This window comes from Xyrauchen texanus, chromosome 26 (assembly GCF_025860055.1).
Source record: "Xyrauchen texanus isolate HMW12.3.18 chromosome 26, RBS_HiC_50CHRs, whole genome shotgun sequence".
Classification (NCBI taxonomy): Eukaryota; Metazoa; Chordata; class Actinopteri; order Cypriniformes; family Catostomidae; genus Xyrauchen; species Xyrauchen texanus.
Window position 1 is genome coordinate 28,858,117 of NC_068301.1, and position 23,400 is coordinate 28,881,516.

General features: G+C 38.6%; 1 protein-coding gene across 2 annotated transcripts; it reads left to right on the forward strand.

The window, feature by feature from the left end:
* The first annotated feature begins 575 nt into the window (after nucleotides 1-575).
* LOC127620177 (transcription factor E2F3-like) lies at nucleotides 576-16,176 on the forward strand. 2 transcript variants are annotated; one of them, XM_052093299.1, is made up of 7 exons: nucleotides 576-1,036; nucleotides 2,642-2,744; nucleotides 3,735-3,954; nucleotides 6,844-7,011; nucleotides 7,111-7,225; nucleotides 15,109-15,247; nucleotides 15,704-16,176. In XM_052093299.1, exons 1-7 carry the CDS (start codon nucleotides 773-775, stop codon nucleotides 15,988-15,990), a joined length of 1,296 nt encoding a protein of 431 aa, XP_051949259.1. In that variant the 5' UTR covers nucleotides 576-772; the 3' UTR covers nucleotides 15,991-16,176. The 2 variants fall into 2 exon arrangements, with proteins under 2 accessions (XP_051949259.1, XP_051949260.1); XM_052093300.1 differs by having other exon boundaries at nucleotides 15,118-15,247.
* Nucleotides 16,177-23,400: the final 7,224 nt, after the last annotated feature.

Below are 23,400 nucleotides of genomic sequence, written 5' to 3' on the forward strand. Positions count from 1 at the left end.
GGGCTGACAAGTGTGGGGATAAATCATTTTGGAACGACCTTACAGCTTATCTATAATGATTAAACTCCCTTCGAAGTGCTCTCCGAAGACATAATTTATGTCGTTTGGAACACAGGGTTGGTTTCCCCATATTTTAGTTTAAACATATCGACGTGCTTAGTAGTTCAATTTACATAAATGCAAGTAGACATTATTTTCCTTTTATTCAATAGAATACAAGAAGTCAATAAATTTAATTAACTTTCATTCGCAATAATTATCTTTCAATTAAGGATTAATTAATTTTTAGCGCCAAAAACTGTTTTGAAAACATTTGGTCGTATATATATCGCCCTCTAGTGAATGAGCAAGTGTAATTACAAATTCATCGAACGCTTTTATTGGCTCCACTGCAGGCAAACGTCATCACTTGGGGCGGGAAATAAAAAAAAAACGCTGGCCAATGAATTCACATATGCAAATCAGATTCAAAAGTTTCCCGGGAAATCTGAGTTTCGCGGGAGGACCTTTCGCGCGTAAACCTCATCCCCTACTTCATTGTCCGCTTCCTGGAGCCATTTTTCGCTCTGCCGGGAGGGAGTCTGCATCGCATTTTAATCGCCTACATCGGCTATTTTAGGATTGAGCAATTTCACTCATATTATAACAGTGTATTCCTGACACTGTGCTCTTTGATAATTTATGATCATTTTAAATCTACGCACACGGAATTTTATAGAAAACGAGCCTTGAATCACAGGCGGGACAAAGGGAACCTACGCATCTGAAGATCATGAGAAAAGGGGGTTCCTCGCTCCCAGGACAAGTAATGTTATCAAGGGTTAGAGCTTCTCCCCGTGAGCAAAACGGTGTTTATAACGTGGTTTCCGATCGGCAATTTGTAGGTTATTCCAGTGCAAGTCGTATACATATTAACACACCGCCGTCCAGTAATATAGTTTGTGTACCCGAGGCTTCTGTTGACAGCGTGTACACAACTCCTCTACAAGTACCGACGCACGGGACTGGACTACGACCCACATTAGGACGACCGCCGGTAAATGTCTGCTTAAATGTTGTGTTTTGTCGAGTTACATGCACATCCAATCCTGCAAATGTTAAGTCGGTAGGCTAAGTCCTCCTAGCCTGCTTCTGTGGCTACTTCTGGAGTACTCAATTTAGATACAATATCTAAAGCAGGCAGTTTAATTATGCAACTCCGAACTAACTTGTATATTTCATGTATTTAACAAATTAAGACCTTTAAAGAACCTCCCCCAAAAATGCTTCTGGACGTATGACGATTGTTTACTGCAAACACAGACATGCATATTTCCGCAATGTAGTAACTGCATGTTTAGCGAAATAACTCCACTTAATTGCATCAGTCAATAAATGTATAACCGTATTAGACGAGATTTTTCAATACCTTTTGTTACTCTGACTTTAAGGAATACTAAAGTAATATTTTAAACTCTCTTCGTTGTACAGTTGCTTATCTTAAAACTTGATTTCATACGTTTCCCCCCCTCGAAAACATAGAGTTTTTTTTGCAGTAATTCTAAGTCTTGACATGGACTATATGAGTTTGGGAGTTTGCTTTCCAAGTAAAATATTGCATTTGTGAAGTCTAGGCCCTGGTTTGTTTTCTTAGGATGGGGGATGGAGGCATTTCTGAGCTCGCGGACCTTGTGCTAAGCCGTATGCTTTGCTAGCTGCGTTTTTTATTGTTATTTTTTGTATTATTGGCGTTTGTTTATAGATTAATGTGGAATAAATAACGTCGATGGCATTCGAAATGCTCCAAAACTTAACCCGCTAATAAGAGCTCGAACTGCGCCCCGTTTCCCACCTATTAAGACCACAGCGGTGTTTTTGCTATAAGCAAAATGCATAAAAATAAATCCTCGACCTGTCTATATTTATCTCTGCGAGTCAGAGGTAGTTTCTTAGATGGCGTTAAGTTTACACTCTGGTAATGGTGGACAGCCATTTTGCTACCCTCATCCTGTGTTGACTTTTGCTTTTGAATTGGTAACTTATATTACCAAGCAAAATAGAAAAGTAATGACAATCTAATGCCTGCTGCTTTTATGTCAGATCATGTTATTACCCTGGAAAATAAGCTATTTTTTGGTATTTTGATATGATGCTCTACCTAGTCTTGATTGATTCTCTTATTGATAGTGACATGACTGAAAATATGTATTACTACTTTAAGATTACCAGACAATCATAATTATTTGGCATATTAACAGTGTGTCAGGTTCAAGACAGACTTTCTTTTGTGGCTAATGGATATTTTCTCTTTTAAAGGAGTGTAAATATTGTGTAAAATAAGCCTTCATTTTGTTTCTGCAGTTTTGTTGAAGTTATCTGTTGTTATCATTTAATGTCATGAGCATTTATAGGTAGGCCTTTATAGGCTCTGCATCTTTTGGCATTATTTAGAACATTGGTTGTTGGGAAAACCCATATCGGTTGACAATGATTTTAAGACAGCTTCTCGTCACGCTGGCTTTACTGTATTTTGTCATTTGAGTTTGATGGAATGGGATGATCCATTTAGATAACCTGTATATTTTATAATAACTTTAGTTTTGCATGAAAGATATTAAAATCTTACACATTAATGGGTCACCTTTTTTTCCCTCAAATGTAGGCTAAAAGGAGGCTGGAGCTGGACATCACTGACCATCAATACAGTGAGCCAGCTAAAACAATTAGAAGTCGCAAAGGAGCTCTTAAACTGATGATCCCCAAAGGTATCAAGTTTAGTTCGTCATGCCGTAGTTATAAGTGCACTGTCACCTATATATTAAAGTAGTAGTTCACCCAAAAAATTGTTCGGCATCAAAATATTCATGGAAGATGGCATGTCATGTTGTTCTGAACCTTTCTGTGGAACAAAAAGGAACTGCTGTGCTGTTTCTGCCTGTCTTTTCAATACAATGGCAGTTTATGATGATTCTGCTTTTAAGATTAAAAAATAAGATGCAAAAGTATCTTAAAAGTAGTCCATACGATTTCTACATATTCCAAGATCTGTTTTGGTGGAAAAACAACCCAAAATTTAAGACATTATTCTGTGAAAATCTTGTACGTTCATAAGAGGACTGATAATTCCGTCCTTTTTAAAGATGCACTCTGTAATTTTGTCTTCGTCTTGCACTGGCATCTAGGTTCCTGGATGCAGCATCATTCAAACAATTATTAGATACCAATGCCATTTGCAAAAATTCACACTTCACATGATTAATTTAACATGTGAGTGAAAGTGTCCATTAACAGGGCAGTTACTAAGATTGAGAGCAATGTTTGTCTGGTCATGTGATCCTAACATGGCAGCCCCCATGTGTGGACCCTCTCCATGTAAAATGCAACTTTTTTTTTAAGGTTACTGATATGACTGAAGTCTTGTTCTTGTGTTTCAAAATTACTATAAATTTCTATGGAAGTAAAAAAAAAATAATGACGAAATCATTACTGAGTTTACCTTTTAAAGCAGGAAAGCAGAATTGACTGCTATTATACTGAAAAGAGGGACCAGCACAGTTCTTCAAAATTTCTCATTGAATTATGCTCAAAGTCATTCATGTGGGTTTGGTACGACATGATTGAGTGAATGACAAATTTCCATTTTGGGTGAGCTATACCTTTGTCATGTAATCCCATTTGATCCAGTGTTTAAAGAACAGTAATAGCCCCTTCCTGGTGGACAATAATGTCTGATTGAATGACCTCTTCTATTTCAGCTCCCAAAACTCCACCAGAGAAGACCCGTTATGACACATCCTTGGGGTTCTTGACAAAGAAGTTCTGTGAGCTGCTGGCCCAGTCCTCCGATGGAGTGCTGGATCTGAATAAAGCTGCGATTGTGCTCAATGTCCAGAAGAGACGTCTTTATGACATCACCAACGTGCTGGAGGGTGTGCACCTCATCAAAAAGAAGTCAAAGAACAACATCCAATGGCTGTATGTTGCTTACAATTATTTTCAAATGTCTTATTTTATGGAGAATTGTTTTTTAATGAAAACTATCAATGTTTTTTTCTTTGCACACAAATGCAGTGTTACATATTTTGGCAGGGCAAGTAGCAGGGTTCCCACGCGTCCTGAAAAACCTGGAATTTTGCGACGCAGTTTTCAAGTTATGGAAATGTCATGGATTATAAGAATGCCTAAATGTCTTGGGGAATTTTTTTTTTTGTAAACTAAAACCATTTGATTATCACTGACAAGGTTTTTTTTTTTTTTTTACATGTACAAAAACATTCCAACGATTGGGACTCTGGATAGGTGTCATACACATTCCTATCGGTGGCTGCGTGTTGTGACACAACATCAACAGATAACTGTCATAAATGGGGCTGGATATTGAGTTCGGTACATTTTAGGCACCGACCGAATTGCCTCTAAACAATCGAGTATCAAAAAATGTGTTGTCGTTCGGTACTACATTTCGATACCTAAGGGGTTAATCTCGTCAACGTCAGTGATAAGCATGTAGCATGCTAGATGTGCCCAAATCTAAAAGTGACGGTGATTGGCTGTGTTTAGGCATCAAGGAAAAACACTATTTACACCAGTTACGCCCAGAGATGCGGTTCACACGTGAGGCTGTAGTGTGTATGCAGTAAACCCCCAAAGATGTGGAAAGATCAAGTGTGGCCACATTTCACCAGGCTCGATACCAAAAGCATGCTATACGGTATTTGCGACAAGATCATTGCTACCAAGACCGGCAACACGACAAATCTGATGAAGCACTTGACACTTTAATAAACTTAAGAGCAGAAAGTTGCTCCGTCTTCGACTGCAAGAAGAAAGTCTTGTCATTCTCTCAGCATCCTCCTGCCACATAGCTTCATTTAACATGCCCACCACACAAGTGCTCCTTCAAAACTACTTATGAATGCAGCGGCGCTATGACTGGGACACCGACAGGTAAGGTTAAAAATTTAAGCAAAACAAACCAACTAACCAAATTGATTAACTTGTAGTGGTACAAGTTGTGTACTTGTTAAATTAATGTTTTTCTGCGCAGAGACATAGTCCTATAAACTGGGACCTACATAACGTTAGACATTGTTTGGATGTATGGCTATAGATAGCTAGCTAAATCAATGCTAAAAATGCTTTTTTAATGTACATTTAAACTAGTTATCTTTTTAAACCGTGCTTATCCTTAGGGTTGGCTGAATTAACAGTTTAGATTTCTTGTTAGTTTTTTTTTTTTTCCTCTTCACATTAATGTTATAGCCTCTGCCCCTGCCAACCCTGGCATGAGGAGACCAGAAGGCTCAGGAAATGAGTCTTTGAGTCAACAAAATGAAAAAATAAAACTAAATTTTTTTTTTTGGAGGTAATCTTTGCAATCTTGTTAAAACTGATTTCATAAAATTGGTATTGAAAAGTATAGTGTAGGAACCGGTATCGATATTGAAATATATTTAACAATACCCAGCCCTAGTCGTGAATGAACCCGTCAGCTATTTTCTCTGCTCATCTGCTGGCATCTCTGCTTTGCTCTCACTAAATTAAGTATTGATATAGTGCAAAATATGAAAAAAAAACCCAATTTGAGTTATCAACTTTAGACAGCAAAGATGGACCGATATTTTTGAAAGTTAATTCATACACCTGTGGTGGTATTGTGGTGATGCACTCTTTACACCTCAGGTGTATTTTTCAATAATTCAATGATTGGAGTCCACTTATACTTATAATCCGTATGTGCACCAGGCTTCAAAATGAATGTATTTAAGCAGGCCACTCTTACACTGAAAAGACATCATGATTAGGTCTGCATGATATTGTTTAAAAATTAGTCAAGTTTATTTTTCTCAAAGTTTTAATCACAAATAATCAAGATTGTTCTGTCATTTGAGATTTTAGTTTTTTGCTGGGCTGTACGATTTGGACAAAAAAAAAAGAAATCTCTGTTTCAACTGCTTGTATATTAATTCTAAAATGGGGAACAAAGCATAACAAATTACAATAAACAGCGGCTCTCATGTTGAACACTGTGTACAAACTACTGGGTGAATGGTTTTGGCCAAAATTAAGTCATGTTTTGCCCATGCTACTTGTAAACTTCTGCGGCCAAATATTTCAGAGCATGCTCCAAAGTGAAAGTTATTGGTCCGTAGCAAATTTCTGAAGAGCGCATTGTGTGCGGTGTTGAAAATGGACTTTGAAAAAGCTTGTGATTTGGTCTGTCATCTATAAACCGCCTGTACTGAACACTTTACCTGGATGCAAAATCTGCGATGGATATGTTATGCTTAACCGTGAGGCAGAAACTGTGATTGCGAGAAAAAAAAATACGATTAATTGTGCAGCTCTAATCATGGTCATCAAACTCTTTGTATGTGTAGTATACGTATGACAGACAGCCCTGAAACGCAGCACATACTGACTATATAATTTAATGAAATTATAGCTTTTTGCGGTTTAATAATCACACTGGGCCATGCAGCATACTGCTTATTTGGAGTTAAGAAACTACCGTTAAAACACAAATGCAGTACTGCCACTCCCTATTCATACGCAGTCTGCTAAGGGCACCATCTCCTTAGGGGGGCACCAGAAACTCCACCGGCTGTCTTTCCTCACATGTTACACATTATTCAAGGTCCTAATATCAGTCGTGGAACAGACTTATCACAACGAGGATCGCACAATGCCATGCACACGTCAAGGAAATGTCCGTGGAAAATTTAGACTTGAAAAGAGTGGGAACCCTGAAGCAGACAACTATTTGCCTGATTGGGCCAACAGAATTTTTTTTTAATTTAATTTTGAGCCCTAAAGTGTGGGATGAGTCAAGCTATAAGGGTTTACATGTTTTAATTCTGGCAGAGGCCCCAGTCTGCCATCAGAGGGAGAGCTGCCATCTCTTTCGATGTCCAGTCACGGTCTGGCCAGAGAGATGCTGGAACTCACGCAGGAGGAGAGACGCCTAGATGAACTAATACAGACCTGCACACGTAACGTCCAGCAGATGACTGAAGAGATCCATAACCAAAAATATCCTTTACTTGCAGTTTCAATTATCTTAAAGGCAGTGAAAGCAAAAGTAGGAATATACACCTTGTAATTGCTTGGCTTGTCCTTAACGTTTTGCACATATGCCTATGTAACCTATCAGGACATCCGAAGAATAAAAAGCCTTAAAGACCAAACCGTCATAGCGGTCAAAGCACCATCTGAAACAAAGCTGGAGGTGCCTGACCCAAAGGAGGTAATGCTTCTTATTTGTTATTTATTCGGGTTGGTTATGGGAAAATGTAGAGGCCAACTCGCTATATGAACTAAAAAGCGATGACAGGCCTATTCATACCAGAAGCAAAACAAAAAGGCACAGTGTTCTTTTACATGCTACTTGAGATGTCGTGATTTATACTGTTTTACTGTTAATCGCATTTAAAAATGTCAGTTAATTTAACTAGGAATTTAGAATCTGCAGTTAAAAATTTTTCACAAAAAACATTATATAAAGATACAAATTTACTTGCAATATTTTTAATAAACATAAATGCAAATAGATGAAATAAACCTATTCATCAGAACATGCATTCATAACTATCAACACTAATGAAACACCGTACTATACCACTGATTCCCATCTCATAACTGCCAAGCATTTATACATTAGCACCCAAAATAAACATCCCCTCATCTTGAAATGTGACTAGTTTGCTCCCCTACTTTGCTTTACTGACCTCATCTCCTCCGTGGTCACTCATCCATTCTTTATACTTTTTTTTTAGTTGGCCAGTCTTTCAGACTAATCTAAAAACAACAAGATTAGTGTACAGGACAAATTTTCACCAGTTTAGTCTAAGTTTGTACCTCAGTGAAGTTGGCACCCCATATCAGGGATTATTAAACATTCTCTGCCCAGGGTCCAAATATGACATTTGGTGTGTACCTTGGAAAAATTGAAAATGTTAACGGAAATTTAAACATTTGAACAAGCACACAAACATGCATACTCTCGAATTTTAGAAATGGAGAAATCTCTTGAAACTAAGCAAATCAATTCCATCCAGTTTGTACCATGGCAACTGTAGTTCTGCCAAATAATTTCAGTTTGAACTATGAAAGTTATTGCAGTACAGAGCAATTACATTTTTTTTTTTTTTTTTTTTTTGTAAGCAACTTGCTTATCCCACTTTGATAGTCAATTCTTGTGTATTTAAATCAATTTATTTTATCTTTACCATTTTTATAAATTCTTAACCATTTTCCTGACTTGAACGGCTTTTCGTCTTGTTCTCAATTTCCACGGCTTTTTATCGAGTTAAGGGGTCTGCTGCGTGAGATGATGCACTGATGAGCCAAAAAATTATGACAACTCCCAGGTGAAGCGAGTAATGTTGATCATCTCCTAACAAGGCGACATGTCATGGTCCGTGTAGATTTTAGATGGTAAGCGAACAATCCGTTCTCGTAGTCAATGTGTTATGGGCAGGAGTAAAAACCTGAGCAACTTTGACAAAAGCCTAATTGTAATGGCCAGGCAACTAGGTCAAAGCATATCTGAAAAGGCAAGGCTTGTGGGGTGCTCCCGGTCAGCCACAATTTTTCTGGTGCAGAGAAATGTTTTGTTACTTGGTTGCTAGGGTAACCCCATCTTGTTGCTAGGCAGTTACCAATGTAATACACAAAAGATTCCTTGCTACCCTGAGTTAAATGAATGAACCAGAAGTCTCTATAATTTCCTGGTGCAGAGATATGTGATTTGTTACTTGGTTGCTAGGGTAACTCATCTAGTTCTTACCGGCAGTGGCCTGAGGCGGGACAAACGGGCAACATGGTTTAATTTTTTTAATAATGGTTATGGGAGGAATGTTTCTCAACACAGTGCGTCCCACCCTGCATATAGGGGTGCGTATCTGTAGACCGGTCCGAGTGCCCATGATGACCTCTCTACTGCCAGAAGTGCTTACAATGCACACCTGAGCATCGGAACTGGACCTTGGAGCAGTGGAAGGTTGCCTGGTCCAATTAGTCCCGTTTTTCATTCACATCACGTGGACCACAATGTACGTGTGTGCAGATTACGTGTGGAAGTGATTGCTATGCCACCCAATTTGCTAGCGTTACATTGCATCAAGACATGTTAATGAATGTAAATAAACCATGATAAATTTCAGCGGTGGAGCTCCAAAAAAAACAAATCATTTTGGGTGCGTTTAAAGGGCTGTGATTTACTAAAGATGATGAAATTGATACATGAAGACAGAAGTCATGAAAGTACACATCCTAAAAATGGGATGGGGCATTCCACTAGTCTTCCAAAAATAGACTAGTGAGTTTAATATATCACACTTTAAAGTACCTTCTGTACAATGTTCCTGTTATTATGCAATGTCCTCAGGTTTATGGTGTTGTGAACAGATGAAAGGACGGTATTTTTATGGAGTCTGCTGCCTATTTGTAATGGTGAGGTGTCCGACAAACTGTTTGCAGAAGAAAACACATGTTGGATGCTGTGAACATTTTGCGAACATTTTTCACAATTGTACAGCGTGGTTAGCTGAGTTATATCAGTGGTTATATCAGTGGTTAGCCTTTATATCAGCTAGAACCAGTCTGGCCATTTAATTGTTTTTTGTTTTTGGCACCTTTCTTGAGTAAAAACTCTAGAGACTGTGGTACGTGAAAATCCCTGGAGATCAGCATTCACATAAATACTTAAATCAGCCTGTCTGGCACCAACAGTCATGGCATGGTCGAACCACTATCACATTTTTTCCCATTCTGATGGTTGATTTAAACATTAACTGAAGCTCCTTGCCAGTATCTGCATGATTTTATGCATTGCACTGCTGCCACATGAATGGCTTGTTAGATAATCGTATGAATAAGGTGTGTGTGTGTGTGTGTGTGTGTGTGTGTGTGTGTGTGTGTGTGTGTGTGTGTGTGTGTGTGTGTGTGTGTGTGTGTGTGTGTGTGTGTGTGTGTGTGTGTGAGAAAATTTGCCACAATCATTTATTTATATTTAACTGCATTTAATGGTAAAACAGTATAATTGTGACATCCCTAGTCAGTTCTAGTACCAGGCAAAATCTACTGCTAACCATAATTTTCTTTTATGGTCCTTAATTTTCAGTGTTCTCAATTATGCTTAAAACCTATAGCGATTTCGTGTTGCACGTAAACGCCTTAACTGTCTGTCTTAATGGCTTATCGAATGTATGTAAATGTTGTGCATATGCCTCTTCACGGTTTTACTTCGAAAGCAGTGAATAACTATTTTAAAATCTTATGTACAGTGCGTTCAGAATGTTGCAGCATTATGCTAAAATGCTTTAATTTATTTTTACACATCAATCTACACTCCATACCCCATAATGACAAAGCAAAACCAGCTTTTTGATAACTGCAGATTTATAAAAAAAAAAAATAATGAAATCACATTGACATTAGTATTCAGACCCTTTGCTATGACATTTGAAATTTAGCTCTGGTGCATCCCATTTCTCTGGATCATCTGAGATGTTTCTAAACTTTGATAGGAGTCAACCTGTCTATATAAGGTCTCGCAACTGCACATGCATTTCAGTGCATAAACCAAGCCATGAGGTTGAATTAACTGCCTGCGGAGCTCAGAGACAGGATTATGTCAAGGCACACATCTGGGCAAGGCTACGAAAACATTTCAGCTCCGTGGAAGGTTCCCAAGAACACCGTAGCATTCAGATTTCTTAAATGGAAGAAGTTTGGAAAAACCAGGACTCTTTCTAGTGCTGGACACCTGGCCAAACTGCGCAATCGGGAAGAAGGGCCTTGGTTCGAGAGGTCACCAAGAATCCAATCGTCAAACTGGTTGAGCTCCAGAGATAAAGTGTGGAGATGGTAGAATTTGCAGAAGGACAGCCATCACTGCAACACTCCACTGATCTGGGCTTTATGGTAGAGTGGTCAGACGGAAGTCTCTCTCCGTGCAAGACACAAAGAACCTAAATGACTCCGACTGTGAGAAACAATATTCTCTGGTCTGATGAAACAAAGATTGAACTGTTTGGCCTTAATTACAAGTGGAAAATCTAACCTTTGCGTGCGCATCTCCTTTCCTCTCTAGACTAGTCAACTTGCACCACACATGCTGTGGAGAAAATATCAGAGAAGGGGCGAGGGGGGGTGTGTGTGTGTGTGTGTGTGTGTGTGTGTGTGTGTTTCAGCAGTGTTTCAGCAGTGTTTCTCAACTGGTGGGTCGCAGGGAAAGAACAATGCCATGGTTCTCCCATTGAACATATTTCGACGGCCGCCCAAGTTATAACCTATTTAGGACTTCACAGGCAGATTTAATGATGATTTCACATTCAGCTAAAGGCTTCTCATCTGCACTTTCACGAGTGTAACGGAACCAGATTGCGCTCATGATCTGCTCTCTGACGCGTGCAACATTGAGCTTCCCTCAAAACTGACGTGACCGATTTCAATTCTAGAGAGACTTCTAGTTTAAAGCGTTACGGAGGAAGTCAAGTCAAACCTCTCAAACCGTAGCAGCTCTGACATGCCAAACAGCACTGAGGAAAAGAGTAACACTGTGCTATGTGCTAGTTTTATATTTATTTTATTTATTATACTTCATCACCTTTACAAAATAGTTTCTCGATTTTACATGAGTAAATGAAACTTATATTTTGACAGTTGTTATTTCATATGAAATAATCTAAAGGTAGAATCTATTAGACCTCATTTTATATCAACAGTGGCAGTTGTAGTTAACGTTTCAAGATGTGTTTCAGCTAGTATTTATTTTTTTTCATAAATACTATAATTTATTACTATTTAAGACTAGCTACACTGACCTAACCATGGTAATGTGTAGGTCAGTGTACTGACCTAATCCTGTGTTAATATGTATGTTCTGTTTGAATGATGTTTGAAATTGGGAAACAAACGGGATAATAAATGGGCTCATATTAGTAAATATGCTCTTCAATTTATAAAGAGTTGCTTTTGTTGTCAACAACAAAATAATGTCACTTGATGCATGTCCTTGTACTTTAAAACCATGAACAAATCTATGCAACAAAAGGCAATGCGTCCCAGGATACATTAAATACAGGTTAAGTTTTTACTGTGGTGGGTCACCACTTGATTTCCACTGTAAAATCTGTTCTGATTGCAAAACCAGTTGATAAGCACTGAGTTAAAGGTACAGACAGGAGCAGTCTGGCAGTGCTGTCGTGCACCTACAGTATATATTAATTATTAATAATCGTGGGACATTATTTTAAAAGCTCATACAATTGATATTATTTTTAATTTAGTAGTTAATTTAACATGTAAACTAACATGCTTTATTTACATAGCATGGTATAGTTGCATGCTTTTTTATCATTGTTTATTATTTGGTTTATTATAATTCTTTTAGCTTATTTATTCCATTTATTTTCAAAACCTTTTTTACACATTCTTCAATAAAAATCAATTATAATAAAGCATTTGTTCAATAAAAAATAAACACCCCTTTTAAGGGTCATTGTAAAGTTATAATAATTGTTTAAAACCATATATGTGAAACCATGATCTTTTCTGAGACCATTATCTTACTATGAAAATCATACCCTTGCAACCCTAGTCTGAATACTTTCTGAATGTACTGGAAATAATTATAAATATGCTAATTCTTGCTAGTTAAGTGTATTGGCGTGTATGTAAATGAGTGTTGTTTTCAATCACTGCCTAAAGCTCATGACCATAGGTGAGAGTTGGAATGTACACCGACTGGTAAATTGAGAGCTTTGCATTCAGGCCCAGCTCCTTCATAAGAAGGCTGTTTACTCTGGTATGCGGTTTGGTGCATAAGCACAGACCAGTCAGAGCTTTCCCCCTGCAACGTGAAGTCGCAATGAGGGAGAAGGACTGAGTCCAACCCCTGTCCAGGAATTTAGTTCCAGAGCCTGAACAGTGTGTAGAGGTACAACTAGATCTAGCTGGTATCTCAACCTCGCACACCAATTCTGGCTCCTTCCCCAACAGTGAGGTCCGATTCCATGTTTTAAAAGCCAGTTTCTGTAACCAAGGTCCTGCCTTCACCTGCTACCTGTTGACCATCGTACCGGTCCCCTATTTCTCTCTTTGCAAGTGGTGGGCCCGTGTTGTTTTTTTTTTTGGCTTCCCCCGTTTTATTTATTTTTTCCTCCTCCTGGCCACATCATAGTTGATTTTTGGTTTTTAATGATGGCAAAAATTACAAGGTAAACCTCGGATGCTTGTCAGAGCAGTATGTGTGCATTAAATCTCTTAACATGACACAGTGTGTTTTATAATACGCCAACTTTCAAACACTTGTTTTCCTTGATAACATGTGAAATTACAAAGTCTCCCAAGACTTTAAGGCAATACAGTATACTTTTCCATAAAGCTGCTTTGAAACTATTATGAAAAGTTTATGTGGCCTAATGCCATCAGTATTGGTTTCTATTTAAGGTTCGGGTGAATGCAAATGTTTATTCCTGTTTTTTTTGTAATGCATATTTTTAATTTAATTGTTCTCCAAAAAGAAAAGCATAGTTTGAAGTTGGCATATTTTGAAACCTTTGTTACGTTTGTAAATTTAACGTATATCATGTTATTTTAACTTTAATTTACAACTAATTAATTATTTGTTTTTTGTGGGTTGGTGTACTCTACTACCAAATTTCTCAAATGCCTGATTACTCAAATTACATGATCTTCAATGATCGTTATTCTCTGCTTAGACGTCAAAACATCAACAGGCATGCGCACATTGGAGAATCCGATGGTGTTTTCATGCAACACAAAATTGGAGTAGAGCAAATATCCGTATTTTTGAAGGGTGTAGGGGTTCTAAATATAAAAGCTAACTGTGCGGTTTGCCACCTACGGTTTCCAAGTCTAATGACTTATCTGGAGCATATGTTTTGGTAAAGAGAAAATGGCGTCAAATAGATCTGCACAGCTGCTAATGCACCTCAGTTGCTCTGTAGATGGTCAACTTTCTACAAAAAGTAGCTTTCCAATTAACTGTTAGTAAGTTGAACCGGTTAATGATATCACAGTTCTGCATGTGTTGGTGTGTTAATGGCAAGCGGAGAAGATAAGCCACTGTGAGAGAATCCCTCTGCATCACTCATATCTCCTGTCTGGAAACATTTTTGATTTGCAGTAATTTACAACAGCGAATGGTCCAAATCGTTTGCAGGTATTGCTTGACGCAAGTGCCGTAAAGTCTTAATACATCGAATATTAGAGCCGTTTACGACTGCGATGACGTGCGGACAGCCATATGAAAAACATTATGCCCTTGGGTTGTTCTTTGCCAAAGATATGTTAAAATGTTTACCAAATTAATATTCTTTGGATTTTACAGTAGTATTTTATTTATTTTCTGAACATGGCAAGTACCGATCCATATCGAAACAGTGACCCTAAAATCGTCATACAACCAAACCCGGTTCCAACACAGTGCAATGTGACTTTCTGTCTGGGACAGAGAATGCTCAAAGCGCACACACCAGACGAGGTCTTCCTTTTAAACTGCTGGATGGAGTACAACTTAATTGAACCGAACACAGGGTTTTCATAATTGTATTTATTTTTTACTTTAAAATATTAACATGTTGACTATTTAATTGGTATTTCAGTATTATAGATGGTTTTAAAATGCAGTCAGCCACAGCGAACAGTGGTGTACTTTATTTAAAAAAAAATAAAATAAAATTACAGTAACCTGAAGGAAAAGCAGAGAGCTTTCAGAGCAGTCTTGAGTTGGCCAGCAAGTTGACATGATGACAAAATATTTTGCATTATATACCAACCAGCCACAACATTAAAACCATTTCATGCAGCCAAATCGGCACTGAACGGTGTGTTTTGATTATGCCATTTTGTTTGCACCTGTTGAAACAAACTACATTAAAATGGCCTATAATAATGATAATGCGAGACACTAGAACATGTCTGTGTGGCACTACCCCTTCGTACTTGAGTAGAATAAATGACCAAAATAGCCATTATGCCAAGCTTAAGCATAATCTGTATTCGATATATCACTAACTCTCTCATTAAATGTTAAACTTTTTTTCTTTTTTTTTTTCTTTTCTTTTTTTTACTTATACCCTTGTTACAATGACATTTCAGAGTTTACAGGTCCACTTGAGTAGCTCCAAGGGTCCCATTGATGCTTTCCTCTGCACTGATGGTGGTGATTCAGGCAGCCTGCTGCACAATGGCCTTGATGTGAATGGAAATCACACAGCCTTTTTCAAAGTCTCCCAAGGTAAGTACTGCCATATTTACTCCTATGCATTACTGTATATTTGGCTGATAAATCTGATCCTCAAATGATTCATTCCCATAAAGGATGGTGGCTACCAAATATTAAGTCTATACAGTTACCACAATTCAAAATGATTGATACTATTTTTATTCCACATTTCTTAGTAAACTTCTGAATGTTATGTTATCAAGCAATTAATCATAAAGCACGGTCAATGATATACGAAAAACACTGTCTTTGTTCCATTACTTGTAATTTAAGTCTAACTGCAGTATGTGCAAATACATTTTCTGATATTGAAGCACGTGAAAAATAAGACTTTGTTTTCATATTAAAAATAAATGTATACTATGCTACAGAAGGTATCCAGCCAAGAGCAGTGAGTGGATTTCTCTGTACTTTTTTTACACCCCTACCCAAAAGTATAATTACCTCCATTTTTGTTAATCTCTTTAGAAGGTTCTTCAGGTGGAACGGCTGATGGTGTCAAGATGAACGGCAGCTACAATGGTAGCATCAACGGGTATGGTCCCCTGACTGGCAGTGCCCCAATGTCACCCCTCAGTTCCTCGCTGTCCTCCATTCTCCAACAGCCAGATGAGTCTGTCCCGTTTGTGCCACTATCACCTGCCCTGCTCAATGATGAATACATGCTGAGCTTGGGTGATGAGCAGGGTATAAATGATCTGTTTGACTCCTGTGACCTGGACATGTTAGCGCTGGATGACTTGCTCAGGATATGAGCCTTCCTGGAGCTCAACACCAAGAATGGGACCTGGTTTCAGGTTGGTTGCAAGTGCTTTGGAATTGTTGTATCAAACCTGTGAAGATCCAAGGATAAGATTATGGGTTCAGCAGATATGAATCTGATAATGAGCTAAAGGTTAATTGAATGTTGATTTTGGTGTTTAGTGTTCATGTTTTGTTTTGCCCCCTGCATTTCCTTGTCTCCAAATGTGATATTGACTGTTTACACTTGGATCTTGTTTAAACTTGCTGGTACAGAACACATGGACACTTGTCTGTGATATTTGCGTATGGGTAGTTGGACCCAGATAGTGTAACAATGTAATTTTAAGCGTTACAAATTACATATGTTGTGTGATTGTGTATAAACTTGCTGTCATACCATACTGTTATTGTGATTGGCAACCCCTGCCTCCTTTAATCTCTGCAAATAATGCTAAAGAATGTTTCTCTACACCTGTTTCTTTAAAGAATATTTCACACCAAAAAAGTTCATTAGTTACTCGCCCTCATGTTGTTTCAAATCCATATGCCCACCCTTCTGCTGAACACAATGTCACAATTGCCGATTTCCATCAAAGCAGTGGATATTGCCTCAATTTAAAGCATAAATCCCCCAATAGTGTCATAAAAGTAGTCCCTGTAGCTTGAGCGTCATATTCAAAGTCTTCTAAATGCATACAATTAGTTTGTATAAAGAACAGAATGATACCTGAAATATAACTCCACTCATGTAGGCTATGCACAAATCAAATATGGCGGCACATCAATAACATCAAATCACATTGGTGCTTGTGTGTTTTTTGTTCAAGCGTTCTGTCACGAGAACCAGTTTGCTTTGATTTTGGGTGCTTTTAAAGCTTTAAGTTGCATGCACATTTACGTTTGCATGGCAAAATTAAATGAATACGTGTTAAACCAGAAAAAGTGATAACCAAGCAGCCTCTTTTTAATGCTGGACTTTATGCTGTGAGAGTGATGTTTAAAAAAACTTGCCACTAAAATGATCCTTGTCCATTGTGAATGTTCAGTGTAGCTATGTAGGAAGCACCACCCACACAAAGGGCACTGCCAAACCAAGCAACTTCCTAATGTTGAACGTGGTGAATTTGCCTGTCAAAATTGACTAAACTTAAACTCCACAAAATCTGTGAGGGGACATTTTTCGCCACTGGAAGTCCATCGCGCAAAATTCATAATCACACAGATTCCCATTGAGATTACTGTTTTGCCTTCAGAATTTCGCCATGCCTTTTAAAGTGAGTCCTTATCAACTGTTATTGTATAGAAATCCACATTGCAACGTTCTTTAAAATATCTACATTTGTTTTCCGCATAAGGTTTATGGGTTTCAGACAATCATGAGAAAATCGTGAACATTATCAGTTTTAGGTGAAGTCTTTCATTTTAATCCTGATCCACAACACAATTTGAACATCTTTTATCTAAAACACCTAATGCAAGTTTTCAGCTTCTTAGTAGAGGCATAATGAACTGATTTGCATAACCGATAAGGAAGAAATCCCAAATGTGCTGTTGGTCCCAAGAACCATGATTAAGAACTGTATATTGAATAGCTCTGCACTTAGACATTTATGACTTCATAATCTGTCACTCTTCCATAGAGAGAGGAAATTCTTGTCATTTTGGTAGCTAAATATCAAAGAAATGTCAGTGTGCTGTTTAAGTGAATGATCCAAAGTGCAGGCGCCTGCATCTCTTTGATGAATTTGGTGCTATATTTTTTGTTATGCTTTTGGTATATCTCTAAAAGTGAATGATTTGTGCTTTTAATCTGATGATTAGAATGAAAACCGAAATATAAAAGGAAAATTGATTTCCCACAATCATCTCCTGAGCTATATAGGAGTGTTCCTTTTGTTACCAAAATGATTTCTACTGGCAAAGAACTTCGGTCTTCTGGGTCATTTCTTATCCATGGCAGGGTACATGTTTAAAATGTTCCGAGTTCTCCTGTACTTTTTAATTTTGGATTTTATTTTTTTAGACTAAGTTGAATTTTAAATATGGCTCTAATCTAGGTCCCCATTAAAATGTATTTCAGTATCTGATTTGCTCTTCAGACTCTAGTCATTTAAAGCCATCATAGTCATCTGTGGCATAACTTCTATAATTGATTTAACACATCTTTGGGATTCTTCAGATGTGGATTGCAAACAATTCTATATATATATATATATATATATATATATATGAAATCATTTGTGAAGGAATTGTCTTGACTTAAATGGATGTGGATTTATGAACGATTTGCACAATTCAGTTTCATGAATAAGGCCCACTGTGTACTAATAGTAATGCGTTTGTTCATTTTGGAAATGTAAAAAAAAAAAAAAGTGGGTATTATGAGAAAACAAATTAGACAAGCAAATAAGTTGATTCTGTAGCATTGTACCTTCTCACACAAGGGCTCGTCTTGAGTCAGAAATGTATTTTTTTATTTTATTTCAGTTGGAGGTGGTTTGTGTGCGTGAACATTTTGTGAAGTGTTTTATATGTGGATTGTGACCTGCACATTATTTGCAAATTTTTAATAAAGTAATGCATTTCTGCACATTCAAGCCTCCTGATTGGTTAGTCCTTTTAGATGGAAAGAAAAGTTTTTTTTACATGGTTTTGTTCTCATGCTTCATCAAAGTGGTAAATAACACGTTATTTTAAATGGATATTAACTTCGCATCACCACGAGGAAATGTTTTTACTTTGTCCGTTGCAACTGGCTGAACCAGTGAAAAGGTTATGAGTTGGTTGGCTGACTGAAATTATTTCAGAATAACAGATGATTAAGAATGTAGAGCAAAGTAAAACTTGGAAATGGCATGCTGAACCTTTTAAATACCTTGTGTAATATAAACTCGGCAAAAAAGAAACGTCCCTTTTTCAGGACACTGTATATTAAATATCATTTTGTAGAAATCCAAATAACTTTACAGATCTTTATTGTAAAGGGTTTAAACAAAGTTTTCCATGCTTGTTCGATAAACCATAAACAATTCATGAATATGCACCTGTGGAACGGTCCTTAAGACACTAACCAGCTTACAGACGATAGGCAAGGTCACAGTTAGAAAAACTTGGGACACCAACGTGACCTTTCTACTGACTCAAAACAACAACAAGAGTGGTGCCCAGGGTACCCGCTCATCTGCGTGAACGTGCCTTAGGCATGCTGTATGGAGGCACGAGGACTGCTGATGTGGCCAGGGCAATAAATTGCAACCGTGAGATGCCTAAGACGGCGCTACAAGGAAACAGGAAGGACAGCTGATCATCCTCGCGCACACAGACCACGTGTAACAACACCTGCACAGGATCGGTACATCCGAATATCACATCTGCGGGACAGGTACATGATGGCAACAACAAATGCCCGAGTTACACCAAGAACGCACAACACCTCCAGTGTTCAGACTGTCCGCAATTGGCTGAGAGAGGCTGGAGTGAGGGCTTGTAGGCCTGTTGAAAGGCAGGTTCTTACCAACCATCACCAGCAACAATGTCGTTCATGGGCACAAACCCACCTCAGCTGGATCAGACAGGTCAGTGAAGAGCACTTTTTGCCAGGCGAGGCGTGGTTTTGTCTCACCATGGGTGATGGTCGGGCTGGTGTTTATCGTCAAAGGAATGAGCGTTACACTGAGGCCTGTACTCTTGAGCAGGATAGATTTGGAGGTGGAGGGTCCGTCATGGTCTGGGGCGGTGTGTCACAGCATCATCAGACTGAGCTTGTTGTCATTGCAGGCAATCTCAGTGATGTGCGTTACAGGGAAGACATCCTCCTCCCTCATGTGGTACCCTTCTTGCAGGCTCATCCTAACATGACCCTCCAGCATAATGCCACCAGTCATACTGTTCCTTCTGTGTGTGATTTCCTGCAAGACAGTAATGTTAGTGTTCTGCCATGGCCAGTGAAGAGCCCGGATCTCAATCCCATTGAGCACGTCTGGGACCTGTTGGATCGGAGGGTGTGGGCTAGGGACAACCCCCACCAGAAATGTCCGGGAACTTGCAAGTACCTTGGTGGAAGAGTGGGGTAACATCTCACCGCAAGAACTGGCAAATCTGGTGCAGTCCATGAGGAGGATATGCACTGCAGTATTTAAGATAAAGACTTCATTTTCATTCCCCTTTTATTGATGCTATGAATATGTATGAATCTTTATGTTCATACACATTTTTACAGGCTAAGTTTGCTGAAAATAAAAGCAGTTGAAAGTGAGAGGATGTTTCTTTTTTTGCGGAGTTTATATTCCATAGTAATCCTGTCTTTCAGAATTTGTTCATCCAATTGTATTTGATCTACATGGGCTTGTAATGCACATTCCAAACAAAATCTCTATTTATGTAGATTTCTACATAATCATAGATGTGGATTTATAAGTTTGAAGTGTTTGTGCACAAATGGAGTACTTCCTGTAGTGTGCCATGTCATTATGGAGGAGAGTGGCTTTTGAAAGGGTATGTTGAGGGATTTAAATTATTTGGAGGATTGAGCAAGTTATGTTTTGTAATACTATGTGCTGAACCGATTTAAAAGGAAATAATATATTTCTATGCCTCAATTTACTCATTACATTTAATCAATGATGCCAGTTAGTCATGACTGTCCTTCCCTTTTTTGCCATTAGATGGCACGTTCTTCATATAAAAGACAGATGTCTCCCCACCACATTCTTGAAAATGGTCTAGGCTCCAAATCAATGCCATTTAGATCTCAAGACTGCTGCCTTCAAAACAATGAGCAATCGTCAGCCTTGCAGTAATTGCACTTTTTTTTTTTTTAATACAAAAAGTTATTTTGTGCTTGCTCATTTGATCCCCTACATACCTTAAAAAAAGACAGACATTCATTTATTGTTTGTGTCCTAAAGTGCGGGTGATTTTAAGTGTTTAATTTCACTTTTTGTGTGAGGACTATAGAGCAGACAGTGTTGTCAGACAAAACAGACTGACTTGTTCTTCTAAAGATGTCCCTTATCTCTCCACACTTTGATTAAAGCGCCTCAGCTCTGTAGCTGTCTGGTCTTTTGTCTGAGCGTAGGCAACTTGGGGGTCTGAATGGGGCTGGCAATCTATGATGTAATTAGTTTTGAGTGTCTAATTCCGATTATGCCTGTAGGGGGCACTGTTGAGACATCAAAAAGGACCCAGACACACTTAACCTAATTCCCCAGTTTTGCTTGCCAGACACCAGGTTCATGGAAAGTCACAGATTTTATCAGTTATTCAGATTCTGCTATGCATCCAGCAGTTGAAACAAATGACTTGCAACTGTTCTCATTTGTTATGTGGAAACTAACATGTGTGCATTTGAGGTAATGCTCGATTCACTGGCTGCTGTAGTCCACACAAACTCCAGTGGGAAATTTCAGCAACGTAAATCTATTTTTGCAATGTGCCTGATGAACTGTTGTATCATGATCTACTCTTTTAGAGGGATTGTTTAAAAAAAAAAAAAACATGTAGTTTAATGGGGTACTGGAGCAGACAGACTACAATATTTGATTACTGAATGCCTTTCTACAGTTAATCCATTAGAGAAACATCTCAAATTTATACAGTGTAGAGACATCACGCACGTGCGCACAAGCACTGCATACGCTGCAACTCATTCATAAAAGCACACGCCATGTTTTGATGGAAGCTGATTGGCTGAGGGCTGCGCAACGCTGCGGTTTGCCATATCTTATGTGGCCAATCAGAAGCAGGCTGCCCTCCATTCTCTCTGTTTCTGAGTTTCACTAGTGTGTCAGATGACTTAACTGGATCCTTTTTTGCTACTGTGTGTCTGTCGTGGACAGTACAAATAACAGCAGCTTGTTGTTGCTATGCAAACACTGCAGAACAGGACTGTAACAAATTTATCATTGTAATCACATTAAATACAAAATACATCTGTATTAACTTTTGAGGAGACACTTGAGATAACTGGGGTCTTTTTCTTAGGAGAAAAAAAATCTGTTTCCAGCAATAGTCGCTTCTGATAAGTGTCTGACAAATGAAAAGCGTTCATTCGCTCTTTAATCTCATCGTTTATGTGAAATGCACAAATGACTGCTTTATATACAGATACCTGATTTGTGGACTAAATTACATATTTAGAATGCTTGTCACATAAATTATTACTCCACACCCCACTTGTTTAGCATTATTGACAAAAACGCTCTGCCTCATTTAAAGGAAATAATTGTCAACATTTTTGTTTTATGTTGACACTAGACTATCCTTATGTTGTATACACTGATGAGCCAAATCATTATGACCTATGCCTAATATGCTGTTGGTTCTCCGCGTGCCGCCAAAACGGCAGGTCAGTGCTGAGTCATGGACTCTACAAGACCCCTGAAGGTGTCTTGTGGTATCTGGCACCAAGACATTAGCAGCGGATCCTTCAAGTATCCTTCAATAAGTTGCGAAGTGGAACTGGCGTGGATCGGACTTGTTGGTCTAGCACATCCCACATCTGCTCAATCAGATTAAGATTTGGGGAATTTGGAGGCCAGAGCAACACCTTGAACTCTTCATTATATTCCTCAAACCATTCCCGAACAATGTGTGCTGTGTGGCAGGGCACTTTATCCTGCTGAAAGAGGCCACTGCCATCAAGGAATACCATTGCCATGATGGGGTGTACCGTGTCTGCAACGATGTTAAGGTAGGTGGCACATGTCAAGTCGATGTCCACATAAATGGCCTGACCCAGGAGAACATTACACTCCCTCCATTGGCTTTTTGTCTTCCCACAGTGCATCCTTGTGCCATCCCTGTCCATGAGATGTGAAAGAAAATGGGACTCGTCAGACCAGGTGACCTTCTTCCACTGCTTCAAGGTCCAGTTCTGACACTTGCGTTCCCATTGTTGGCACTTTTAATGGTGGCCAGGGGGCATCATGGGCACTCTAACCGGTCTGCGGCTACACAGACCATACGCAGCAGGGTGCAATGCACTGTGTTTTGTTACAAATTCCTCCTGTAATAATCGTAAACATTTTATGTGACTTATGCCACAGTTCTGTCGGTTCAAACCAGCCTTCGTTGCATTCACTCATCGATGAGCTTTGGGCGTCCAAAACACTGTTGCCGTTTGGTTTGTCCCTCCTCGAACCACTTTCTGTAGATATTTACTACTGATGACTGTGAGCACCCCTCAAGCTTTGCCATTTCAGAGATGCTCTGACCCAGTCATCTGGCCATATCGTTTTTGCCCTTGTCGAAGTCGCTTAGGTCTGTACTCTTGCCCATTTCTTCTGCATTCAACAAGTTGACTATGAGAACTGATTGTTCACTTACCATCTAATCTAACCAGCCCATGACATGTTGCCTTGTTTGATGATACATTTTATTTGCTTCACTTGTGAGTGGTCATAATGTTTTGACTCATTTGT